This window comes from Ranitomeya imitator, chromosome 8, assembly GCF_032444005.1.
Source record: "Ranitomeya imitator isolate aRanImi1 chromosome 8, aRanImi1.pri, whole genome shotgun sequence".
In the NCBI taxonomy this organism is placed as follows: domain Eukaryota; kingdom Metazoa; phylum Chordata; class Amphibia; order Anura; family Dendrobatidae; genus Ranitomeya; species Ranitomeya imitator.
The window spans coordinates 97,614,599-97,641,073 of NC_091289.1; the positions used below are offsets into that span (position 1 = coordinate 97,614,599).

The window sequence follows — 26,475 nt, forward strand, 5'->3', positions numbered from 1 at the left end:
TCTCAGGCTGTGACGAGGTGCCTAGGGAGTGACAGGAGCATCCCACGGCTACTTCTAGTGTTGTGTTGAGCTTAGGGACTGCGGTCAGTACAGGTACCACCTCCTTCAGAGCTCGTCCCATGTTGCTCCTAAACCACCAGTCCATAACACTTCGGCCTCTCTACCTTTAACAGTACCTCCGAGACAGGGACTGTTAGGGTTCCAGTTCCAGGAACAATTTGAGACCTCCCTTCTTTATCGAAGACTGTCATAATGTGACATTTTCACAGATCTAATTTTTTATCTTGACATCGATCCTGTCGCTAGCCTTGCGAGGAAGCTGCGGGGTTTGTCTTGTGAGCTGTCAGACCTATGGTCTAAGGTTTCTTCACACCAGACAGCTGGACCTGTACCTAAAGTGCCACTTCCTGGTTTTCAAGAGGTTGGGACAAAATTATCATGTTCCGGGAAGCCTGTAAGCTCCATTTTGGGCTTCATTCGCGGTCATCTGGGAGTGAGTTACAGAGGGTGGGGATTGTTGTCTGCCTCCTTCAAGGAGATCCTCAATCCTGGGCCTTCTCTGTTATGACCTGGTGGTCAGGACAATAATGGACCTGGTGGATAAGAGCACACGGAATGACCTGGTAGTTACTGATAATAAAGGACGAGCTCTGGGACGTGGGAACTCTGCTGACCGCAATCCCTAATCCTATCACACACACTAGAAATAGCCGTGGATTGCTCCTAACGCTCCCTATGCAACTCGGCACAGCCTAAGAAACTAGCTAGCCCTGAAGATAGAAAAATAAAGCCTACCTTGCCTCAGAGATATTCCCCAAAGGAAAAGGCAGCCCCCCACATATAATGACTGTGAGTAAAGATGAAAATACAAACACAGAGATGAAATAGATTTAGCAAGGTGAGGCCCGACTTACTGAACAGACCGAGGATAGGAAAGGTAGCTTTGTGGTCAGCACAAAAACCTACAAAAAGACCACGCAGAGGGCGCAAAAAGACCCTCCGCACCGACTCACGGTGCGGAGGCGCTCCCTCTGCGTCCCAGAGCTTCCAGCAAGCAAGACAACAACAAAATAGCAAGCTGGACAGAAAAATAGCAAACCAGAGAAAAACAGGCAGGCACTTAGCTTCTACTGGGAAGACAGGTCACAAGAACGATCCAGGAGTGAACAAGACCAATACTGGAAAATTGACAGGTGGCATGGAGCAAAGATCTAAGTGGAGTTAAATAGAGCAGCCAGCTAACAAATTAACCTCGTCACCTGTGGAAGGAAACTCAGAAACACCCACAGCCACCAGAGGAATTCCATGGATAGAACCAGCCGAAGTACCCTTCATGACCACAGGAGGGAGCCCGACAACAGAATTCACAACACTTCTCACTCCCATCCCACTCAATGTCACTCCAGTCAGTGGATGGATTTTTTGGGGCTCTTGGCCTCGTTTATGATGACCCGGATTGGGTCTCCCTTGCGGAATCTAAACTATGTTAGATCCAGTAGGGAAACTGACCAGAGGAAATTTGTTCAGAATTCCATAGATGATCCATGGAATGACCCGCCCTTAGGAGTCAATTTTGTCAGGGCTTGTATGAACAGTTAAAAGATGCATTGGTGCTGTACGAAACTCCAGCGTTGTTTGAGGCTGCCATGGCTCTTGCCATATGTATAGACAGATGCCTCTGTGATAGACCGGTAGTGACCCCTCCCCCTGTTGTACTTCCTAGGACTCAAGTTTTCCCGGTGTGCTCTAAAAAAAACCTATCCAGCTAGGAGGGCTTCTCTCCTTTATGGGTTTTCTGTGGTTCGCCACAAGATGGGGGTATGCTGTTGCTATGGCAAAAAGGGTTATTTTATTGGGGTTGGTCCATCTATACCTAAAAACCAGAAACCATCAGAAAATTTCTGAACCATGGTTGTGTGTAGGATTACAACCTGGGTGTGTATATCTCCTCCACAGGTGTGTCTCAGTTTATCCTACCTGTAGAAGTGGTTCTAGGTATGGAAACTGAGACAATATCTGTCCTCCTGGATAGTGGGTTAGGAGCCAATATGGTGAATGCTCAGTTTGCTCAGATCCATGGTCTCACCTGTAGTAAACTGGTTTCTTAAGAACAATTACAACTCCGTTTGCAAGAAATCGCAATTTTTCTGCAAGTTTATTCTGTACATTTTCATTCAAATCATTAATAAAAACACAGTTGAATCTACAACAAAAGCAGCTAAAGTAGCATGCACAGCAACAGTATGCACACATACAATGTGTAGTACAATGTATATAAACCTGTTAAGCAGCAAAACTTTACAATGTTAACGAGCAAAACCGAAGCTTCCGTTTGATACATCCATTATATTTACATTAGTAAACCTCTTCTATCGTTTACTGACCTCTGATTATCGTCTGCATTCTCTAAACTTAACAGCAGAAATAAGATGAATGAGAAAAAGCAGTAAAAACTCTGGGTATATATGTTGAATGTAGTCACAATATATATCTGATTTATTATACTTTAGTAAGTAGAATTCTATACATCTTTATACTTGCAAGTTCATTGAATAAATTGAGTGAACAGTGCAGAACCTAGTCCTCTGTACTGATAATCCTACATTTGAACAATTTAGAATTTAATCAATATTGTTTGGTTTGGGTTTCAAATAATAGCGTAATATTGGAATTGCAATATTAACCCTTTCCCAGAAATGAACATAACGATACCTCCAGATTGCATCTGATTTTCCACAGTTGTGCGTACAATTACCCATGATGGATGGAACAGGCAACGGAGTTGTACCTATGCAATCCGCAGCAGCAGCTGGCTGTTACACAGCGGACAAATGGACATAACACCACTGCCAGCACAGGTTTTGTTGTTTTTTTTAAAGAAATTTCTTGTGCAAAAGTAGCAAACCATATAAACTAATAACCTATATAAATTTGATATTACTGTGATTGTATCAACCCCCCCAAAAAAGATAATATTACAACTATACTGAACGGTGAAGGGTGTTTAACCCCTTAGTGACAGAGCCAATTTTGACCTTAATGACCAATCCAATTTTTACAGTTCTGACCTCTGTTACTTTATGAGGTTATAGCTCTGGTTATAGCCCACTGATTCTGAGATTGTTTATTCTTGACATATTGTATTTCATGTTAATGGTAAAATTTCTTCGAAAAGATTTGTGTTTATTTATGAAAACAACTGAAAAAATTTGGCAAAAATTTAGCAATTTTCAAACTTTTAATTTTTGTGCTGTTAAATCAGAGAGTCATATAACACAAAATAGTTAATGAATAACATTTCCCACACGTCTACTTTACCCCCTTAGTGACCCACCAATACGTCTTTTTCACTGACTTCACACAATAGCATCCCTCAACTGGTGAAAATGCATCAGGACTGCCTGTAATGGGGATTAATATTACTACTCTATCTAGGAACAGTTATAAAAAGGCCAACCTTGCTTCTTCTAGGTAAATGTCTTGCTTTTTAGATATTTAACCAGGTAAAGATATTCAAGAAAAAAAAAACCCAGATCTAAACATCATCTAGAACTAAGCAAAATAAACACATTAAATAAACAGGAATAGGGAAGCGCATATACAAGCATAAAATGTATATAATCATAAGATGTAACAGATCTCAGAATTTTTCAGAGAGCTGAACAATATAAGCCGCTTATTTCACCACCAATTTGAAGGCTGTAGTTTATAGATGGGAACCAATTGTTAAACCCAACAACTAATTCAATGTAAAGAATATAAGATATATTTTCAGTTGTTTCACACTTCTTTTTGTGTGTATATATATATATATATATATGTGTATATACAGTGTATATATATATAGTGTATATATATACAGTATATATATATATATATACACACAGTGTATATATATGTATATATATATATATATATATATATATACAGTATATATATATATATATATATATATATATATATATACATATATACACACACAGCCCTGGTAAACATTAAGAGACCACCACATCGAAACCCTGTCATGGGCAGCCCAATCTCAAGACCTGAACCCCATTGAATACCTCTGGAATGTAATCAGGAGGATGATGGATAGTCACAAGCCATTAGACAAAGAAGAACTGCTTAAATTGCAGTGTGAAAGACTGGTGGAAAGCATGCCAAGACACATGAAAGCTGTGATTAAAAATCATGGTTATTCCACAAAATATTGATTTCTGAACTCTTCCTGAGCTAAAACATTAGTTTTATTGTTTCTAAATGATTATGAACTTGTTTTCTTTGCATTATTTGAGGTCTGATAATATTGTCTTTTTTTAATTTTGATCATTTCTCATTTTCAGAAAAAAATACAAAATGTATTGCTTGGAAATTCAGAGCCATGTTGTCAGAAGTTTATAGAATAAAAGAAGAATTTACATTTTACTCAAAAATATACCTATACAGAGAAAAATCAGATAAACTGAATATTTTGCAGTGGTCTCTTAATTTTTGCCAGAGCTGTATATATATATATATGTATATATATATATAGAGAGAGAGAGAGAGAGAGAGAGAGAGAATTAGAGCAGCACAAAGGAAGAGTCCGGGTGCAGAGCCCCCCAGGCAAATACCAAACCTCAATTATAAAAATCCCAAAAAATTGGCGGCAGCACACCGTTTGTAGTGCAAAGGAGCTATTTAATCAGCCCACAAAGCTTTCTGGGATGATTAAATAGCTCCTTTTTCACTACAAACGGTGTGCTGCCTCCAATTTTTTGGGATTTTTATATATAGAGAGGAAACTATTATTTACATTTTAAACATTTAAAAATAGTCTACATTTATGATACATAAAAAGTGTCTAGCAAGTTGTCATAATTTATTCTACGATTACAATGAAGTACTGTACCCTTTGGGCATTGGTTTGTAAGGTCATTGTTACAGGACCCATGCCTACAGTTATAAACTACCACAAGCCGTTATGAACAAAATGTTTTTAGTCTTTAACTTTATTGCTGTAAGAAGAAAAATCTCTTGATCGTTATCAAAGCTGAAGAAAGCAGAGATTATTTTTTAATTGTGATTATTCACAAATGATCACTTTCCAGGTGTCAGGAGTTGAAAGTCCACAGGGAAAGGAATATCTTCAAGATTTTAGGTGCCGTGTACTGTAGATTCTTGTATTCTGGGATCCATTTCTTAAAGGATTGCATGCTATTTTTTATGATTGAAATTAGTCCTCTAGACCAGGATCTGATTGCAAAAGTTCATGAATGTCTTGAAAGCTTGGCCGGTCTTTGGTTTCTCTTCTCCAACAGCTCAACATGAGCTTATAAACCTTGTCAGGACAAATGACTGGCTGAGGAAGGTATACCTGGCAAGACAGAAAATATATATGCTTGTACTATATTTATTATATTATTACTAACCCTGACATCTTCAAAATGACAGTCGTACAATATTAATGTCATAAAATCAAATGTTAACTCATCTACTTGTAATTACATACGTTACGGAGATTATGCAAAAAAAAGTTGATCTGAAATATGTACCTGTTTCCCTTGATCTCGAAAAAACTCGCCAGTGTTCTCAATCACTTGCTCATCAGACATCTCACTATATGGTTGTTCTTGACAGAAAGTCATCATCTCCCATAAGGTCACTGCAAATGCCCACACGTCACTAGCAGTTGTGAATTTACCCTGTAGAATAACAAACATGAATGCAGTAAATGTATAAACACAATGGCCATATTATTACATACGCCTGCAAAAAAAATTGCTGGCCTTTTAAACCTTTCGCTTTCAGGGGTTTCTCGATATTTTGCTCATCTGGTCACCAAGACAATTTTCGCTCACTTTTCTGTTATGATAGGCAATTCAGTACCACAATGGACATAGCGGTCAGAGCACATACAGTGATCTGACAATAACCCAAAATCATAGAACGAGCTCTGAGACGTGGGAACTCTGCTGACCGCAATCCCTAATCCTCTCCAAACAACACTAGAGGCAGCCGTGGATTGCGCCTAACTCTGCCTATGCAACTCGGCACAGCCTGAGAAACTAACTAGCCTGAAGATAGAAAATAAGCCTACCTTGCCTCAGAGAAATACCCCAAAGGAAAAGGCAGCCCCCCACATATAATGACTGTGAGTAAGATGAAAAGACAAACGTAGGGATGAAATAGATTCAGCAAAGTGAGGCCCGACTTTCTTAACAGAGCGAGGATAGGAAAGATAACTTTGCGGTCTACACAAAACCCTAAAGAAAACCACGCAAAGGGGCAAAAAGACCCTCCGTACCGAACTAACGGCACAGAGGTACACCCTTTGCGTCCCAGAGCTTCCAGCAAAACAATTAGACAAGCTGGACAGAAAAAATAGCAAACAAATAGCAAAGAAGAACTTAGCTATGCAGAGCAGCAGGCCACAGGAATGATCCAGGGAAAAACAAGTCCAACACTGGAACATTGACAGGAAGCCAGGATCAAAGCATTAGGTGGAGTTAAGTAGAGCAGTACCTAACGACCTCACCACATCACCTGAGGTAGGAAACTCAGAAGCCGCAATACTACTTTCCTCCACCAACAGAAGCTCACAGAGAGAATCAGCCGAAGTACCACTTGTGACCACAGGAGGGAGCTCTGCCACAGAATTCACAACACTTTTCACATTTACAAAGAAAACCTAAATTGTCAATTAATAACTTAATATAAAGCTCCCATGCCTAAATATTTCCTGAAAGTAGACAAGAGTGTGAAAATCATTCTGAGCACTTTCAAACACCTTATTTTTTGTAAAAAATGCATAAAAATTTATATTGGTGGCTAAAAGTGTGACACCAACAAAAATGTAAATACACCACATCTACGTTTAATACAATTTTAACTTGTGCAAAGTCCAAAAATCTAATTTTAATCTGGCAGTTAAATATGTAAATCCTCTCTTCAGAGAGGAAGAGTATTTGAACTCTAGCACCTCCAAAAGGAACCAATGCAGCGCCCCCAAGGGGTATGGGGTACTCGGATCTGGGCACTTCTGTTCTCGGTGGGGATGTCACGGTGGCGGACCCAGCCCGTGGCCCTAGGGGAACGTCCGCTGTAAAGTGTGGGGGAAAGGTCTTTAAATGGATAATGTTCGTGACGCCACCTGTGGTATTCGGTCAGGGTGACCGACGCTGCTTAGAGGTCCGCTGGGGTGATGTTATGGCAGCTAGATGGTATACCTTCCCACAGGTGAAGTATGTCCCCAGGGCTTCCCAGAGTGTAGATGGTGGATGGTGGATGATGTAAGGCGCAGTTAATAACAAGAACACAAGGTTGCAGTCTCTTTACCTTTACTGAAGGCTTTAGCATCCACAGTCCAGGGTAGGGACCACAGGGTCGGCAGAGTCCGGCCAGTCTGAAGGCAAATCCAGAGTCCCCTTATCCAGGTGGAATTCAATAGCCTTCCTCTAGCGCCTGGGCATTGTAGTCCCTCCCTGCTGAGCAACTCGGTAAGGTCCTCACAACTATTGTAGATGTTACGTCTCTTTCTCTCTGTCCCCCTGACGGATAGGACAAACACGTATAACTGGTGGCCTGAGGCTTTTTATAGGGACCCTAGAGACGCCCCGGCCCCCACAAGTTGCCACCCTGCCTCCTGGGTATATGATAGGGCAGCCAACGTGGAATCAACTGTCCTGCCAGTCTCTGAAGTAACGGCACAGAGATCCTTACTCCCTCGGTGTTCTGGCTACTGGTACTGCGCTTCAGAAGGAGGCAGCTTGCTTCTAGCTGGTTTCCCGCTGATGTTCCTCTCCTGTTGCTATGACTTCATTGCTCACTCACAGCAACACAATTCCTTTCAATGTCTCCTTCTTGGGATGCTTCCGCATGGGATGCAGGCACAGCTCCGTGTACCCTCGTCTTCCACAGGCCGCAGTCTGGAGCTGGCTGGAACCCACTCCAACCAGCCTCTGCCAAACTCGTTCGGGACTCACTGACTATCTCCTACTCCCTCCAGTCAGCTTCTGTCTAACTTCCTAACCAACCCACCAGCTTTACCTAAGTGTGAGGAGTGCCCTAATAGATAGAAGCTTAGCTCCCCCTGGCGGACTGGAGTGTGAAGTGTGTTTTGTGGTTGTGATACCTGGACAGAAGATCTCCTTCATTGCCTTCAGACGTAACATCACTCCCCCTGGTGGAAGAATAACATTACTGCAATGACCAGGACTCTGGGGTGCTGCACCAACATACTGGGGAGATAACCGCACAAAATAGGTACTTATCCAAAAAGCATAGGTATTATTATCAAATTGTGCTAAACTGATCCATTAGTAGTATGCGGTTTCAGTTGTATTGTTCAGTTGCTGCATATCCACACGCTACAAGGTAACCACCAGATATCTGTGTCAGAAGGAATTTTGTGGATATCTTCCGCGCTGCTGAGTTATTGAAGACGTCAATCCAAGAGTATATTTGATAAATATATCTGCGGTTTTATTCTACAATATTATTTTTATTTGGGGTAATTTTTAACAATTTATTGGAAGAGGTTTATTGTTATAAACAATTAGGTGAGTAATAAAAGATAACATAGGGTTGTAAAACTTGTTCTATTACCCCCTTAGTGACAGAGCCAATTTGGTACTTAATGACCGAGCCAATTTTTACAATTCTGACCACCGTCACTTTATGAGGTTATAACTCTGGAACGCTTTAACAGATACCGCTGATTCAGAGAATGTTTTTTCGTGGCATATTGTACTTCATGTTAGTGGTAACATTTCTTCGATATTTCTTGCGATTATTTGTGAAAAAAATGGAAATATGGCGAAAATTTTTAAAATTTTCCAATTTTCAAACTTTGTATTTTTATGCCTTTAAATCAGAGAGATATGTCACAAAAAATAGTTAATAAATAACATTTCCCACATGTCTACTTTACATCAGCACAATTTTAGAAACAATTTTTTTTTGTTAGGGAGTTATAAGGCTTAAAATTGACCAGCAATTTCTCATTTTTACAACACCATTTTTTTAGGGACCACATCACATTTGAAGTCATTTTGAGGGGTCTATATGATAGAAAATAACCAAGCGTAACACCATACTAAAAACTGCACCCCTCAAGGTGCTCAAAACCACATTCAAGAAGTTTATTAACCCTTTACGTGCTTCACTGGAACTGAAACAATGTGGAAGGAAAAAATGAACATTTTACTTCAGAACAATTTTTTTTATTTTCACAAGTGTGAAAACAGAAATGTAACCATAAATTTTGTTATGCAATTTCTCCTGAATACGTCAATACCCCATATGTGGGGGTAAACCACTTTTTGGGCGCACCACAGAGCTTGAAAGAGAAGGAGCACCGTTTGACTTTTTCAATGCAGAATTGGCTGGAATTGAGATCGGATGCCATGTCGTCACGTTTAGAGAGCCCCTGATGTGCCTAAACAGTGGAAACGCTCCACAAGTGACACCATTTTGGAAACTAGACCCCTTAAGGAACTTATCTAGATGTGTGGTGAGCACTTTGAACCCCCAAGTGATTCACAGAAGTTTATAACGTAGAGCCGTGAAAATAAAAAATCGCATTTGTTTACACAAAAATGATCTTTTCACCCACAAATTCTTATTTTCACAAGGGAAACAGGAGAAATTAGACCTCAAAAGTTGTTGTGCAACTTCTCCTGAGTACGTCGATACCCCATATGTGGGGGTAAACCACTGTTTGGGCGCACCGCAGAGCTTGGAAGAGGAGTGCCGTTTTACTTTTTCAATGTAGAATTGGCTGGAATTGAGATCAGACGCCATGTTGCGTTTGGAGAGCCCTTTATGTGCCTAAACAGTGGAAACCCCCCTCAAGTGACACCATTTTGGAAACTAGACCCCATAAGGAACTTATCTAGATGTGTGGTGAGCACTTTAAACCCCCAGGTGCTTCACGGAAGTTTATAAAGTAGAGCCGTGAAAATAAAAAATCCTTTTTTCCCTCAAAAATGATTTTTAGCCTGCAATTTTTTATTTTCTCAAGGGTAACAGGAGACATTGGACCCCAAAATCTGTTGACCAGTTTGTCCTGAGTATGCTGATACCAAATATGTGGGGGGGAGCACTGTTTTGGCACCCATCAGGGCTCGGAAAGGAAGGAGCGCCGCTTGGAATGCAGACTTTGATGGGATGGTCTGCGGGCGTCATGTTGCATTTGCAGAGCTCCTGATGTACCTAAACAGTAGAAATCCCCCACAAGTGACCCCATTTTGGAAACTAGACCCCCCAAAGAGCTTATCTAAATGTGTGGTGAGCACTATGAACCCCGAACTGCTTTACAGATGTTTATAATGTAGAGCCATGAAAATAAAATAAATCATATTTTTTCCACAAAAATTATCTTTTCATTCCCAAATTTTTACTTTCACAAGCGTAACAGGAGAAATTGGACCCCAAAATTTATTGTGCAATTTATCCTGAGTAGACTGATACCCCATATGTGGTAAACAGACTACTGTTTGGGTGCATGGCAGAGCTCAGAAGGGAAGGAGCGCCGTTTTGGAATGCAGACTTTGATAGAACGGTCTGCAGGCGTTATGTTGCGTTTGCAGAGCCCCTGATGTACCTAAACAGTAGAAACCCACCACAAGTGACCCCATTTTGGAAACTAGACCCCCCAAGGAACTTATTTAGATGTGTGGTGAGAACTTTGAATGCCCAAGTGCTTCCCTAAAGTTTATAATGCAGAGTCGTGAAAATAAAATATATATTTTTTTCCACAAAAAAGATTTTTTAGCCCCAAAGTTTTTATTTTCACAAGGGTAACAGGAGAAATTGGACTCCAAAAGTTGTTGTCCATTTTATCCCGAGTACGCTGATCCCCCATATGTGGGGGTAAACCACTGTTTGGGCGCATGGCAGAGCTCAGAAGGGAGTGAGCACCATTTGACTTTTTGAGCGCAAAATTGGCTGTCGTGTTTGGAGACCCCCTGATGTACCTAAACAGTGGAAAATCCCCAATTCTAACTCCAATCCTAACCCCAACACACCCCTAACCCTAATCCCAACCCGATCCATAATCCTAATCACAACCCTAACGATAATCACAACCCTACCCCTAAAACAACCCTAATCTCCTCCATAGCCCTAATCAAAACCCTAAATCTAACACACCCCTAATCCTAATCTCAACCCTAACCTCAAAGCTAACCCTAATCCCAATATACCCCTAACCCTAATCCCAACCCTAACCTTAACCCTAATCCCAAACATAACCCTAATCCCAAACATAACCCTAATGCCAACCCTAACCCTAATACCAACCCTAATCCAAACCCTAACCTTAATCCCAACTCTAACCCTAACTTTGGCCGCAACCCTAGCCCTAACTTTAGCCCCAACCCTAGCCCTAACTTTAGCCCCAACCCTAACCCTAGCCCTAATCCTAACCCTAAATTTAGTCCCAAACCTAACCCTAACTTTAGCCCCAACCCTAACCCTAGCCCAACCCTAACCCTAGCCCTAAATTTAGCCCCAACCCTAGCCCTAAGGCTACTTTCACACTTGCGTTGTGTGGCATCTGTCGCAATCCGTAGTTTTGGGACAAAAATCGGATCCTGCAAATGTGCCCACAGGATGCGTTTTTTGCCCATAGACTTGTATTGCCGATGGATCGCGACAGATGGCCACACGTCGCGTCTGTCGTGCACTGGATCCGTTGTGTTTTTGTGGACCGTCGTCACAAAAAACATTCAATATAATGTTTTTTGTACGTCGCGTCCGCCATTTCCGACCGCGCAAAACTGCGTCCGCTGCCCACGTTGTGCACAATTTTCACAACGTGCGTCGGTACGTCGGGCCGACGCATTGCGACGGCCCCGTACTGACGCAAGTGTGAAAGAAGCCTAACCCTAGCCCTAACCCTAACCCTAAATTTAGCCCCAACCATAGCCCTAAATTTAGCCCCAACCCTAACCCTAAATTTAGCCCCAACCCTAAAACCTAAATTTAGCCCCAACTCTAACCCTAACCTTAAATTTAGCCCCAACCCTAACCCTAACCCTAAATTTAGTCCCAACCCTAACCCTAAATTTAGCCCCAACCCTAACCCTAAATTTAGCCCCAACTCCTCTAGCTGCCGGCTGGCAGATCATGGCGGGCGAACTGCACATGCGTCCGCCATTTTCTTACCGGATGAAGAAGCCGGTGGGCAGGAGGGGACGCAGGAGGACCTAGGGACACCGTAAGTATAACAGGGTCCCCGAATCCCCCTATTTTTCTGTCCTCTGATGTGCGACCACATCAGAGGACAGAGAATGACACATTGGTTTGGGTTTTTTTGCAGCCGCCGGTAAAAAGTTAATTACCGGCGATCGCAAAACAGGGGTCAGTAAAAACCAACCCCGATCATGTTCTTTGGGGTCTCGGCTACCCCTGGCAGCTGAGACCCCAAAGATCTTCCGGGTGCTGGCCGGCGGGCACACTGCGCATGCGCCCGCCATTTTTGGGCCGGGACAAGATGGCGGCGCCCATCGGGAGCCACGAGGAGCACCGGGTGAGACAGGTGAGTATCGGGGGGTGATTGGGGACCCCATTTCTCTGTCCTCTGATGTGCGATCACATGGGAGGACAGAGAAATTAAATGGGAAATCGCGGTTTTTGGTTTTTTTTGCGACCGCCGGTAAACAGTTAATTACCAGCGATTGCAACCCGGGGGTCGGTAGAAAACCCCCGAATCATGTTCTCTGGGGTCTCAGCTACCGCCAGCAACCGAAACCCAAGAGAAAATCCGACTCTGGGGGGCGCTATTCACTTTTTCCACAGCGCCGTTAATTAACGGCGCTGTGGTTTAAATACCCTTAACTGCCGCCGTTAAAAGGCATATCGGTTAAGGGGTTAAACAAGTAAGTAAGAAGATATATTCAAAGAAGAATCAATAAAGAAAAAGAAAGGTTAATGCAAGAGGAAAAGAATGTGGGAGGAAAAGTTAGGAAAGGAAGAGGGGAAGGGTAAGGGAAGAAAAGGGCATAGGAGGAGGTTGGATCAGATAAACGTGGAGAGTGGGGACAGGGGAAAAGATCATCCTTATTTAAACAATATTTATAATAAAACATTTTTTAATTTGCTTTGTTAAATATGTAATTGTACTTGTACTTCTTGGCAAATAATAAAGCTTTTAACCTAAAAGGGGCATTCCGACTTGAGGAAAGAAATAGGTTCCAAGATGACCCCTGAGATACTGATTTTGCTTTTATCCTAAGTCATATTGCACGACTCGTTAAAGGGTTGATTGTGGCGCTATAGAGTTTAAGTCCTCTTTTTCACAGAAGAGGCAATTTGCGTGTGGAATAGTATTTTTTTAAAGAATTGTTTCTTAGAGGGTAAGAATGTTGTAAAGAATTATGGGTCATAATTCTATTCATTATTTCTGAAATGGAGGGAACATCTACTGATTTCCACTTAGATGCTGTAAGTATTTTTGTTACAGCAAATAGATGAATTGCGAGATATTTAATTTTGGGGGGAAGTCGATTTGAATCAAGCGAGAACAAAACCAGCTGAGGAGACAATACACCTACAGAGTTGTTAATATTGCTCAAAAAAATTGCTACTTCTTTCCACAGGTTGATTATTTTAGGACATGAGTAGTGTAGCATATACATGATCCGTCAAACTCAATCTGACAGGTGCCCCGCCCCTATCAAAGTGTATCAAAGTGTGTAACCCCTCCCCTTGTCTGACAGCTGGTATCCAGCTGTCCCTCCTTGTTTGATTTCCCCCTTTTGATATCGTTTGATATACTTTAATTTGTTGCAGTTTGATATTATTCACGTATTTTGTTTGTATACGTAGCTCGAGTTTGATTCTGTAAGCTGTATTTTATTCACAGTGTATCCATATAGTTCAGAACTTATAACACACCAAGCTGTTTATTTGTGTCTCTACACGTATTTGTTTTATATTTTTATACGTAGCTCGAGTTTGATTCTGTTAGCAGTGTTTTATTCATGTATCCATATAGTTCAGAACTTATAACACACCAAGCTGTTTATTTGTGTCTCTACACGTATCTGTTTTATATTTTTATACGTAGCTCGAGTTTGATTCTGTTAGCTGTGTTTTATTCATGTATCCATATAGTTCAGAACTTATAACTCACCAAGCTGTTTATTTGTGGCTCTACTGAACATTAACTAAATGGTGAACATTACCTAAATGTTTAGGTTAACTGTGGGTCAGAGGTTTATAACACCTAGGTCAATTGTTGTTGTATTTGCTTTCCCAATAAATGTTTATTTTCACAAACAGAAGAGGCAGATTTTCTGTTTGTACATGTATTGTACTGAAGGGATATGTAGGGTTATCTGCGGGTCATTTGCCCAGGCATTGTGTATTATTTATGTTTTTATGTTTTTATAACGCAGAATGTTTGATATTTGCTTTCTCTTTTTTGTGTCTGTAGATGTCATCTGAGAAGTTATTTGTGTTTCTACTGAGCATTAACTAAATGATTGTCACCTTGATTCTGTAAGCTGTGTTTATTCACAGTGTACCAGATTTTCTCTTTTGTGCATATATATATATATATATATATATATATATATATATATATAATATGACCCAATGTTACAACACAAGCAAGTAAGAAGCGGTATGTTTTATACGAATATAAATTTTATTTCTCACAATAAAACAGCATCTCAAATTTAAAGTTAGTTAACAGCATGATGCTGACAAATGCTATTTGTGTATATATAATATGCCCCAATGTTACAACACAAGCCTGCAGCATGTTATTTAGCGTGTTTTATTCATGTTTTATGTTTGATATTGTTAATTTGATTCTGGGATAACATTTCTCTTTGTGCATTTCTATCATATCAATTAGATACTCATTTTTATATGAAGTTGTTATGAGTTTACGGCAGTTATCAGAGCAATGTATTTATTTTACACAACAGTCACACAGGCCATAATGATAGTGTATCTGCAGCATGTTATTTAGCGTGTTTTATTCATGTTTTATGTTTGATATTGTTAATTTGATTCTGGGATAACATTTCTCTTTGTGCATTTCTATCATATCAATTAGATACTCATTTTTATATGAAGTTGTTATGAGTTTACGGCAGTTATCAGAGCAATGTATTTATTTTACACAACAGTCACACAGGCCATAATGATAGTGTATCTGCAGCATGTTATTTAGCGTGTTTTATTCATGTTTTATGTTTGATATTGTTAATTTGATTCTGGGATTTTATGTTTGATATTGTTAATTTGATTCTGGGATAACATTTCTCTTTGTGCATTTCTATCATATCAATTAGATACTCATTGTTATATGAAGTTGTTATGAGTTTACGGCAGTTATCAGAGCAATGTATTTATTTTACACAACAGTCACACAGACCATAATGATAGTGTATCTGCAGCATGTTATTTAGCGTGTTTTATTCATGTTTTATGTTTGATATTGTTAATTTGATTCTGGGATAACATTTCTCTTTGTGCATTTCTATCATATCAATTAGACACTCATTTTTATATGAAGTTGTTATGAGTTTACGGCAGTTATCAGAGCAATGTATTTATTTTACACAACAGTCACACAGGCCATAATGATAGTGTATCTGCAGCATGTTATTTAGCGTGTTTTATTCATGTTTTATGTTTGATATTGTTAATTTGATTCGGGGATAACATTTCTCTTTGTGCATTTCTATCATATCAATTAGATACTCATTTTTATATGAAGTTGTTATGAGTTTACGGCAGTTATCAGAGCAATGTATTTATTTTACACAACAGTCACACAGGCCATAATGATAGTGTATCTGTAGCATGTTATTTAGCGTGTTTTATTCATGTTTTATGTTTGATATTGTTAATTTGAGTCTGGGATAACATTTCTCTTTGTGCATTTCTAACATATCAATTAGATACTAATTTTTTTTAATATTAAGCTGTTATGAGTTTACGGCAGTTATCAGAGCAATGTATTTATTTTACACAACAGTCACACAGGCCATAATGATAGTGTACCTGCAGCATGTTATTTAGCGTGTTTTATTCATGTTTTATGTTTGATATTGTTAATTTGATTCGGGGATAACATTTCAAAAGACCCTGCAGCTAGCAAGACGGACAATATGGCGGTACACTAAAGGATACACGCGTGGGTTAAACCTCACCCAGCGTGAAAAAAGCGATCCTGTTAATTCACAGGACCGCAGTACCGCACTAGTGCGCGAGCAAGTGGTCAGCGGACTTAACCCCAGAAGGGATTGGAGCCCGATTAGACCCTTGCTGGCGTAACACCGCAACTGGGTGTGTAGAGAACCTAAAGAAATATAAGTGCACAAGAGTGCGAGCGATGCCGCACTAACGGACGCCACTAACCACCCAGACTCGGGTATGGAAAGCGCAAGGCAGGCGCACGGCGCCGTACTGGCAGGCACAGCTACAGGACGCTGAGATGTGTGTTTAGTGCTGTAGGCTAAGTCGGGCGCTAGGTAGCAGCCATACACCTTCCGCGAACAGACATTCACTAGGGTAGGGGTTTCCAAGGACGACTTGCACTCACAACATACACACATTAGCAATTGTTAGACAATACTAGCGCATGGCCGTGCGGTCATGCGCAGTTTATATAGCAGCAGCACAGGAAGTGGCCACAGCACTTTTGCCCTTCTAGGACCTGCCAAGAGGACCAATGGAATATGCTGCAGAGCCTGAGCACATGACCCTCGATCTCCAACGGGAGACCTTACGCTGGGCATGCTCATTACATGCAGACAAGGACTTAGTCCCAGAGAAGTCCGCTCGCTGCTAACCAGCACTGACTTTAATGGCAGAGACTGGAGAAGCAGCACTAACTCTCAGAACAGAGTGAGAATGAGCAAGACGCCGGGACCGACGTCCCCGCCGAGCAGGCTCCACTGCGGCTGGACAAGAATGGGAGACCGCAGCGGAAGTGGCTCGAGATTCCCCCTGTGCAGAAGCGGGAACTCGACCCCTAACATTACCCCCCCTCCTAGGGCCCCCCCCTCCTTGGGCCTCGCTACGTTCGAAGGCAGCAATGAGCTGCGGAGCCCGAATGTGCTCCACAGGCTCCCAGGTTCTATCCTCTGGACCATGACCCTTCCAATCCACCAAATAAAATTTTTTGCCACGTACCACCTTGCTTCCCACAATAGCATTCACCTCAAACTCATCCGTGGATGAACCCGATGTTCCAGCAGATAACTCAGAAAACCGAGACAAACGAACGGGCTTTAAGAGGGAAACGTGAAAGGTATCGGTGATACCAAGGCGTGGAGGAATGGCCAAACGGTAAACCACAGGGTTGACCTGTTCCAGAACTTTAAACGGGCCAATGTAGCGAGGAGCAAACTTAGTGGACTCAACTCGCAGCCTGATGTTACGGGCGGAGAGCCACACTAAGTCGCCGGGAGCAAAGACCGGAGCGGGACGCCGGTGTGTATCAGCCGAAACCCTCATTCTCTCCTTGGAGGCCCGAATGGCATCCTGTGTGCGGTCCCAGATGTCCCGTGCCTCCACCGCCCAGTCTGCCACCCTAGAATCGGTGGATGACACGGGCATGGGCACAGGAACACGCGGATGCTGGCCGTAATTAAGGAGAAAAGGAGTTTGGCCAGTGGAATCGGCTACGGCGTTGTTCAAGGCAAATTCCGCCCAAGGTAGCAAAGATGCCCAGTCATCCTGCCTAGCGGAGACGAAATGTCGCAAATATGTCACCAGAGTCTGGTTGGTTCTCTCCACCAACCCATTCGTCTCGGGATGATATGCAGAGGAGAGGTTTAACTCTATGCTGAGCAAACGGCAGAGCTCTCTCCAAAACCGAGACGCGAACTGGGGACCCCGATCGCTGACAATCTTATCAGGCATACCATGCAATCGGAAAACATGCTTCATGAACAACACCGCCAAGGCCCGTGCTGAGGGTAACCGAGGAAGCGGTACCAAATGTACCATCTTAGAGAAATGGTCGGTGACAACCCAAATAATGGAGCAGCCACGCGACTTGGGTAAGCCCACCACAAAGTCCATTCCGACCATCTCCCAGGGCCTGTCTGCCACCGGTAGAGGGTAAAGCAACCCAGCAGGCCGTTGCTGAGGAGACCGATTCTGGGCGCAAGAAACGCACGCCTGAATATAGTCCTTGACATCTCGGACCATATGCGGCCACCAATATGTTCTCGCCAAAAGCTCAGAAGTCCTCTTGGTCCCAAAATGCCCACCCACTCTGGAGGAGTGAGCCCAAGAGAGAACCTCCGGTCGCAAGTTAGCTGGCACGAAAGTCTTGCCCGGGGGCACAGACTCCAGCGAAACCGGAGCTACAGTTCTCAAGCTCTCAGGCGGGACAATAAGCCGAGGCTCCTCCTCCTCCTCCTCAGATGACACTACGGAGCGGGAGAGAGCGTCGGCACGAACGTTCTTCTCCCCGGAGAGAAAATGGAGGGTAAAATGGAACCGGGAGAAAAACAGGGACCATCTAGCCTGGCGAGAATTTAGCCGCTGGGCCGTCTGTATATACACCAAGTTCTTGTGGTCAGTGAAGACTTGGAAGGGAAAGCGAGCTCCCTCCAAGAGGTGTCTCCACTCTGAAAAAGCCAACTTCATGGCTAGCAACTTCCTGTCCCCGATGGAATAATTCCTCTCCGCTGGTGTGAAAGTTTTGGAGAAGAAGAAGCAAGGATGCTTCCGACCTTGAGCATCCTCTTGGAAAAGGACTGCTCCAGCACCAACGGATGAGGCATCCACCTCCAAGATGAATGGTTTATCTACATCGGGGCGATGTAGGATGGGAGCGCTAGCGAAGTGTGACTTAATCGAGAGAAAGGCCTTGGAGACCTCCTCTGACCACAACTTGGGATTTGCTCCCTTCTTGGTGAGGGCGACCAAGGGAGCTACCAAAGTTGAGAAGTGTGGAATGAACTGGCGATAGTAATTAATGAACCCCATAAAGCGCTGCACCGCTTTAAGAGAATGGGGTTCCTGCCAGTCCATTACTGCCTGTAGCTTGGCAGGATCCATAGCCAAACCCTGGGCAGAAATGATATAACCAAGGAAAGGCAAGGACTCCTGCTCAAACACACACTTCTCCAACTTAGCGTAGAGGGAGTTTGCCCGTAAGAGGTCGAAGACTTTGCGAACATCTCTCCGATGGGAGTCTATATCTGGAGAGTAGATGAGAATGTCATCCAGATAGACTACGACCGAGGTGGTGAGCATATCCCGAAAGATGTCGTTCACAAAGTCTTGGAAAACGGCTGGGGCATTACAGAGCCCAAAGGGCATCACTAGATATTCATAGTGCCCATCCCTGTTGTTAAAAGCCGTCTTCCATTCATCCCCCTCACGGATGCGAATCAGGTTGTAAGCACCCCACAGATCTAACTTTGTAAATACCTTTGCTCCCCGTAGCCTATCAAAGAGCTCAGATATCAGGGGTAATGGATATTTGTTCTTAACGGTAATGGCGTTAAGACCCCTGTAGTCTATGCATGGACGTAAGTCTCCAGTCTTCTTCTGTACGAAGAAGAACCCAGCCCCTGCCGGTGACACTGACTTCCTAATGAATCCTCTTGCCAGATTCTCCTGAATATACTGGGACATTGCCTCCGTCTCCGGGAGAGATAACGGGTAGACTCGACCCCGGGGAGGCTCAGCACCAGGCAAGAGGTCAATAGGACAGTCATAGGGGCGGTGAGGCGGAAGAGTCTCCGCAGCTCTTTTGGAGAACACGTCTGCATGGGACCAATAGTGCTTGGGGAGAGAGGAAAGATCTGCGGGTACCTGTGTAGTAGCAACCTGAACGCACTCCCTCTGACATCTACCCTCACAGGATTTACTCCATCCCAAAATTCTCCCAGAGGACCACTCAATATGAGGAGAATGGTAGCGAAGCCATGGCATCCCCAACAGGACCTCATCAATTCCCTCAGGAATGACTAATAGGGAGATTATCTCCTGATGTGATGGAGACACAGATAGCGTGAAAGGAATGGTTTGGTGGGTAATCTGTGAAGGTAGTGTTGACCCATTTACCACTCGAACGGTCACTGGCTGGGCGAGCATCACCAAGGGTATTGCGTGACGCTGGGCAAAGGCGGAGGACATAAAGTTACCCTCTGCCCCAGAATCAAAGCATAGCTCGACCGTAAGAGTGGATGGGCCTATGGTAATTGTCCCCTTGAAGGACAACTTTGAGGCAAACGTCGCCGTGTCTAGTGTACCTCCTCCAACTGCCACTAGACGCTGACGTTTCCCCGACGGCTGAGGACTCTTGGAGGCAAGACGTCCTGACTGCTGGCAAACATGACGGACCTTATGTGCACGAGCGGACTGAGACTTAGATCCCGCTCGTGTCACCTCCAAGGTCTCATGTGACTCAGATGCCTGGACTGGGGATTCGAAAGGTTTGGCGAAGGTAGGAGCCAGCCGAAACCTCTGCCTACACTGGGCTCGTTCCAACCTCCGCTCGTTAAAACGGAGGTCTATACGAGTAGAAATAGATATTAACTCCTCCAGTGTGGCAGAAATCTCCCTAGTGGCCAGAGCGTCCTTAACATGGTCAGCCAGGCCCCTCCAGAATATGGGGATAAGGGCTTTATCCGACCACTCCAGCTCGGAAGCTAAAGTACGGAATCGGACGGAAAAATGGCTGACCAAGGACTCACCCTGAGTTAATGCCAGTAGTTGGAGCGCTGTATCATGGGTGAGTTGAGGTCCTAGAAAGACCTTTTTCAGCGTGCCCAGAAACAACGGAGCACTCTGCACCACATGATCATCACGCTCCCACAGCGGCGTAGCCCACTCCAACGCCCTGTCCGACAACAGCGAGACAATAAATCCCACCTTAGCCCGCTCTGTAGGAAAACGTGCAGCCAGGAGCTCGAGGTGGATAGAGCACTGACTCACGAATCCCCTACAAGTTTTGCAATCTCCAGAAAATTTTTCTGGCAACGGGAGGCGGGATAATGTCGGAACAGGGGTGGCAGTGGACAAGGTTGCTGCCGCCACGCCAGCAGCCTTTACAGAAACTGCGGTAACATCCACAGCTGAGGTTGAGTTCTCGAGAACCTTCAACCTACCCTCCAACTGCTGGATATACCGCAAAGATTGCTGAATGTCCGCCATACTAGCCAGACCTTGGCGCTAGTATTATGTTAAGGACTGGCGGAACGCACCAAGTATAGATGGTAAGAAACTAGGTGCGTTCGCAGTCCGAGGTCCACCGTGCAGGTAAAAGACCCTGCAGCTAGCAAGACGGACAATATGGCGGTACACTAAAGGATACATGCGTGGGTTAAACCTCACCCAGCGTGAAGAAAGCGATCCTGTTAATTCACAGGACCGCAGTACCGCACTAGTGCGCGAGCAAGTGGTCAGCGGACTTAACCCCAGAAGGGATTGGAGCCCGATTAGACCCTTGCTGGCGTAACACCGCAACTGGGTGTGTAGAGAACCTAAAGAAATATAAGTGCACAAGAGTGCGAGCGATGCCGCACTAACGGACGCCACTAACCACCCAGACTCGGGTATGGAAAGCGCAAGGCAGGCGCACGGCGCCGTACTGGCAGGCACAGCTACAGGACGCTGAGATGTGTGTTTAGTGCTGTAGGCTAAGTCGGGCGCTAGGTAGCAGCCATACACCTTCCGCGAACAGACATTCACTAGGGTAGGGGTTTCCAAGGACGACTTGCACTCACAACATACACACATTAGCAATTGTTAGACAATACTAGCGCATGGCCGTGCGGTCATGCGCAGTTTATATAGCAGCAGCACAGGAAGTGGCCACAGCACTTTTGCCCTTCTAGGACCTGCCAAGAGGACCAATGGAATGTGCTGCAGAGCCTGAGCACATGACCCTCGATCTCCAACGGGAGACCTTACGCTGGGCATGCTCAGTACATGCAGACAAGGACTTAGTCCCAGAGAAGTCCGCTCACTGCTGACCAGCACTGACTTTAATGGCAGAGACTGGAGAAGCAGCACTAACTCTCAGAACAGAGTGAGAATGAGCAAGACGCCGGGACCGACGTCCCCGCCGAGCAGGCTCCACTGCGGCTGGACAAGAATGGGAGACCGCAGCGGAAGTGGCTCGAGATTCCCCCTGTGCAGAAGCGGGAACTCGACCCCTAACATACTTTACTATGAAATTATGCTTTATTCAGCTTCTTGGTTAGCCCAAAACCCGTAAGAAACAATCGTATAAGTTTTATGGGTAGCCCAAAACCCGTAAGAAACAATCGTATAACTTTTATGGGTAGCCCAAAACCCGTAAGAAACAATCGTATAACTTTTATGGGTAGCCCAAAACCCGTAAGAAACAATCGTATAAGTTTTATGGGTAGCCCAAAACCCGTAAGAAACAATCATATAACTTTTAGCTCGAGCACATCAGCATATCCCAAAGTTTTGATAAGTGTATGAAAATACACCAATATTAACTATTTGTGCTATTTTAGGCTCAAATTTGGTCTATATGCATAACAGTCAGGAGTTGGGTCGAAGAAATATGTGTTACATGCGTGATGAATTGCAAATATATTCTGAAGTGTATGGCATTTTGAGAAATGTGTAGCATAACCAATTACCTATCACGGCCACTAGATGGCTGAATATCATATTAATTATACATTGGGGTTTACTTTTGGAAACTTACAAAGGCGGCGTGTATGTGCACAGGATGACTTATTTTGTTTTTATAATCACTAGTATTCATATTAACAGTTACTTTTAACCATCCTTTTAGAGTGTCTAGTAGTTTTATATTCTTTGTCTGATATATTTCTACACAAAGCTTCAAAACTATTTTGTGCTTTATAATGTATCACAGTAGTTTCATGTGAAGTTACATCTTAGGCGCTGTTCAGGCTATTGAAATATCTGTAGCTTAAAATAGAGCCAAATAGCTACTTTCAAACCCGGACATACACCATTGATTTTCTTCACAAATGAATCCAATATACACTATATCTCCTTCCTCTATATATATAGTTTGTAACATTCTGGCTCAAATACAGACGGCAGGCAGCCTATTTACACTGCACTTTATAAAATCTTTCGTTTGAAAGGTTATTCTGTATTTCTAAAGCGCAACTCTGGCTCGATAAGCGAGTAATTCTAAAAGCACAGTCAAACATATGTATCACAGCTTGTTTTTCTGCGTTATGGTTTAAAGTTATAAGCATTTAAATATTAATTTTCTCATTAGATATGTGACTTGCGCTATTTATTTGCTTAGGCTAGATCATTTACAGTTTAACAATACATTTTATCACAAAAAATGACCTTATCTGGGTACCTAGAAATAACCTATCAGCATTAGTAAGTCACTTTCTTTTTGCATTATCAAGAACCCTTGGGTTAAGATAACGTAAGTTTATATGCATAAATCATTTAATATAGCGCACCAAACATGATATGGTTTTTGATTTCTCTGAACTGCAGCAAACAAAACATATAAGGTTAAAAATATGAATATTATTGAATATAATGTTTTACTTTTGTTTACAGTATTTTATTTTCCGGGGGCTACTTTTGTTCATGTACTACTGGCTTCTTCTTCAGCTGTGATTTTTACCTTTTCTATATAAATATGGGTAAATGAATTGTCCATTATAGAACCATTTTGAATCCGTGCTTTGGCGGCCTTAAACATTTTGTATAACAGATGTGTTTCTCATGATTTTTCTTGGTTAAGGGATCACTGATGTTTCTTATGTATGCCCAGTTATTTATTCAAAGTTTATTAAAACATCAGTGATCCCTTAACCAAGAAAAATCATGAGAAACACATCTGTTATACAAAATGTTTAAGGCCGCCAAAGCACGGATTCAAAATGGTTCTATAATGGACAATTCATTTACCCATATTTATATAGAAAAGGTAAAAATCACAGCTGAAGAAGAAGCCAGTAGTACATGAACAAAAGTAGCCCCCGGAAAATAAAATACTGTAAACAAAAGTAAAACATTATATTCAATAATATTCATATTTTTAACCTTATATGTTTTGTTTGCTGCAGTTCAGAGAAATAAAAAACCATATCATGTTTGGTGCGCTATATTAAATGATTTATGCATATAAACTTACGTTATCTTAACCCAAGGGTTCTTGATAATGCAAAAAGAAAGTGGCTTACTAATGCTGATAGGTTATTTCTAGGTACCCAGATAAGGTCATTTTTTGTGATAAAATGTATTGTTAAACTGTAAATGATCTAGCCTAAGCAAATAAATAGCGCAAGTCACATATCTAATGAGAAAATTAATATTTAAATGCTTATAACTTTAAACCATAACGCAGAAAAACAAGCTGTGATACATATGTTTGACTGTGCTTTTAGAATTACTCGCTTATCGAGCCAGAGTTGCGCTTTAGAAATACAGAATAACCTTTCAAACGAAAGATTTTATAAAGTGCAGTGTAAATAGGCTGCCTGCCGTCTGTATTTGAGCCAGAATGTTACAAACTATATATATAGAGGAAGGAGATATAGTGTATATTGGATTCATTTGTGAAGATAATCAATGGTGTATGTCCGGGTTTGAAAGTAGCTATTTCGCTCTATTTTAAGCTACAGATATTACAATAGCCTGAACAGCGCCTAAGATGTAACTTCACATGAAACTACTGTGATACATTATAAAGCACAAAATAGTTTTGAAGCTTTGTGTAGAAATATATCAGACAAAGAATATAAAACTACTAGACACTCTAAAAGGATGGTTAAAAGTAACTATTAATATGAATACTAGTGATTATAAAAACAAAATAAGTCATCCTGTGCACATACACGCCGCCTTTGTAAGTTTCCAAAAGTAAACCCCAATGTATAATTAATATGATATTCAGCCATCTAGTGGCCGTGATAGGTAATTGGTTATGCTACACATTTCTCAAAATGCCATACACTTCAGAATATATTTGCAATTCATCACGCATGTAACACATATTTCTTCGACCCAACTCCTGACTGTTATGCATATAGACCAAATTTGAGCCTAAAATAGCACAAATAGTTAATATTGGTGTATTTTCATACACTTATCAAAACTTTGGGATATGCTGATGTGCTCGAGCTAAAAGTTATATGATTGTTTCTTACGGGTTTTGGGCTACCCATAAAACTTATACGATTGTTTCTTACGGGTTTTGGGCTACCCATAAAAGTTATACGATTGTTTCTTACGGGTTTTGGGCTACCCATAAAAGTTATACGATTGTTTCTTACGGGTTTTGGGCTACCCATAAAACTTATACGATTGTTTCTTACGGGTTTTGGGCTAACCAAGAAGCTTTTTATGCATAATTTCATAGTAAAGTATGCCTATAGAAATCATTAGTCATTCAATATAAAATGGTTATTTTCTGAATTCGTCGTTATAAATCCAATTTCCAATGTCTCTGGTGTGCCCAGCATGTCTTGTAGAGATACAGCTGTGCCTGCCTGACCGAGATTTTACACAAAAAAACAAGAAAAAGCAGAGGCCATGCAAAAAAAAAAAAAAAAAGGGGGGGGGTCACCAGACAGCATGGATTTGTACAGAAATAAGCCAGTAGCAGTATAGTACTGCCAGTAAACCATTTTTATATTCTGTAAGAATTTTATAGTATTGAAATGTCTTTGTAAAATACAATGCTCTGATAACTACAGTAAACTCATTTCAGCCACCTTAGTAAATATTGTAAGTTGCTCTCTGTGTACGTTCTACACCGGTTTTTGGGTCAACAGAAACTCTGACTGTTAGTATATCTCCCCCACAGAAACTCTGGCTGTCTAGTGACCAGGCTGTCCTGTAGAGACACAGCTGTGCTTGTCTGTCAGTTTCACACTTATAGCTAACATCTGATAGCAATTATATTATTGAAATGTCTTTGTAAGCCATCAAACTATATCAAAAGGGGAAATCAAACAAGGCGGGACACAGAATCAATTAACAATATCAAAAATCAAAAATGATGTGCTATAAAAAAATGAATAAAACACACTAAATAACATGCTGCAGATACACTATCATTATGGCCTGTGTGACTGTTGTGTAAAATAAATACATTGCTCTGATAACTGCCGTAAACTCATAACAGCTTCATATAAAAAAATGAGTATCTAATTGATATGATAGAAATGCACAAAGAGAAATGTTATCCCAGAATCAAATTAACAATATCAAACATAAAACATGAATAAAACACGCTAAATAACATGCTGCAGGTACACTATCATTATGGCCTGTGTGACTGTTGTGTAAAATAAATACATTGCTCTGATAACTGCCGTAAACTCATAACAGCTTCATATAAAAAAAAATGAGTATCTAATTGATATGATAGAAATGCACAAAGAGAAATGTTATCCCAGAATCAAATTAACAATATCAAACATAAAACATGAATAAAACACGCTAAATAACATGCTGCAGATACACTATCATTATGGCCTGTGTGACTGTTGTGTAAAATAAATACATTGCTCT

General features: G+C 42.0%; 1 protein-coding gene across 2 annotated transcripts in view; it reads right to left on the reverse strand.

Annotated features, from left to right (window-relative positions):
- Nucleotides 1-3,951: 3,951 nt before the first annotated feature.
- The window catches only part of DDR2 (discoidin domain receptor tyrosine kinase 2), a 522,895-nt gene continuing 500,371 nt past the window's right edge, over nt 3,952-26,475 (reverse strand). For both annotated transcript variants that reach the window (XM_069737198.1, XM_069737197.1), the window contains 2 exons: nt 5,535-5,684; nt 3,952-5,356 (listed from right to left, as the gene is read on the reverse strand). In XM_069737198.1, coding sequence (XP_069593299.1) covers nt 5,216-5,356; nt 5,535-5,684 — 291 coding nt within the window. In that variant the 3' untranslated portion in view covers nt 3,952-5,215. The remainder of the gene's footprint in view (nt 5,357-5,534; nt 5,685-26,475) is intronic.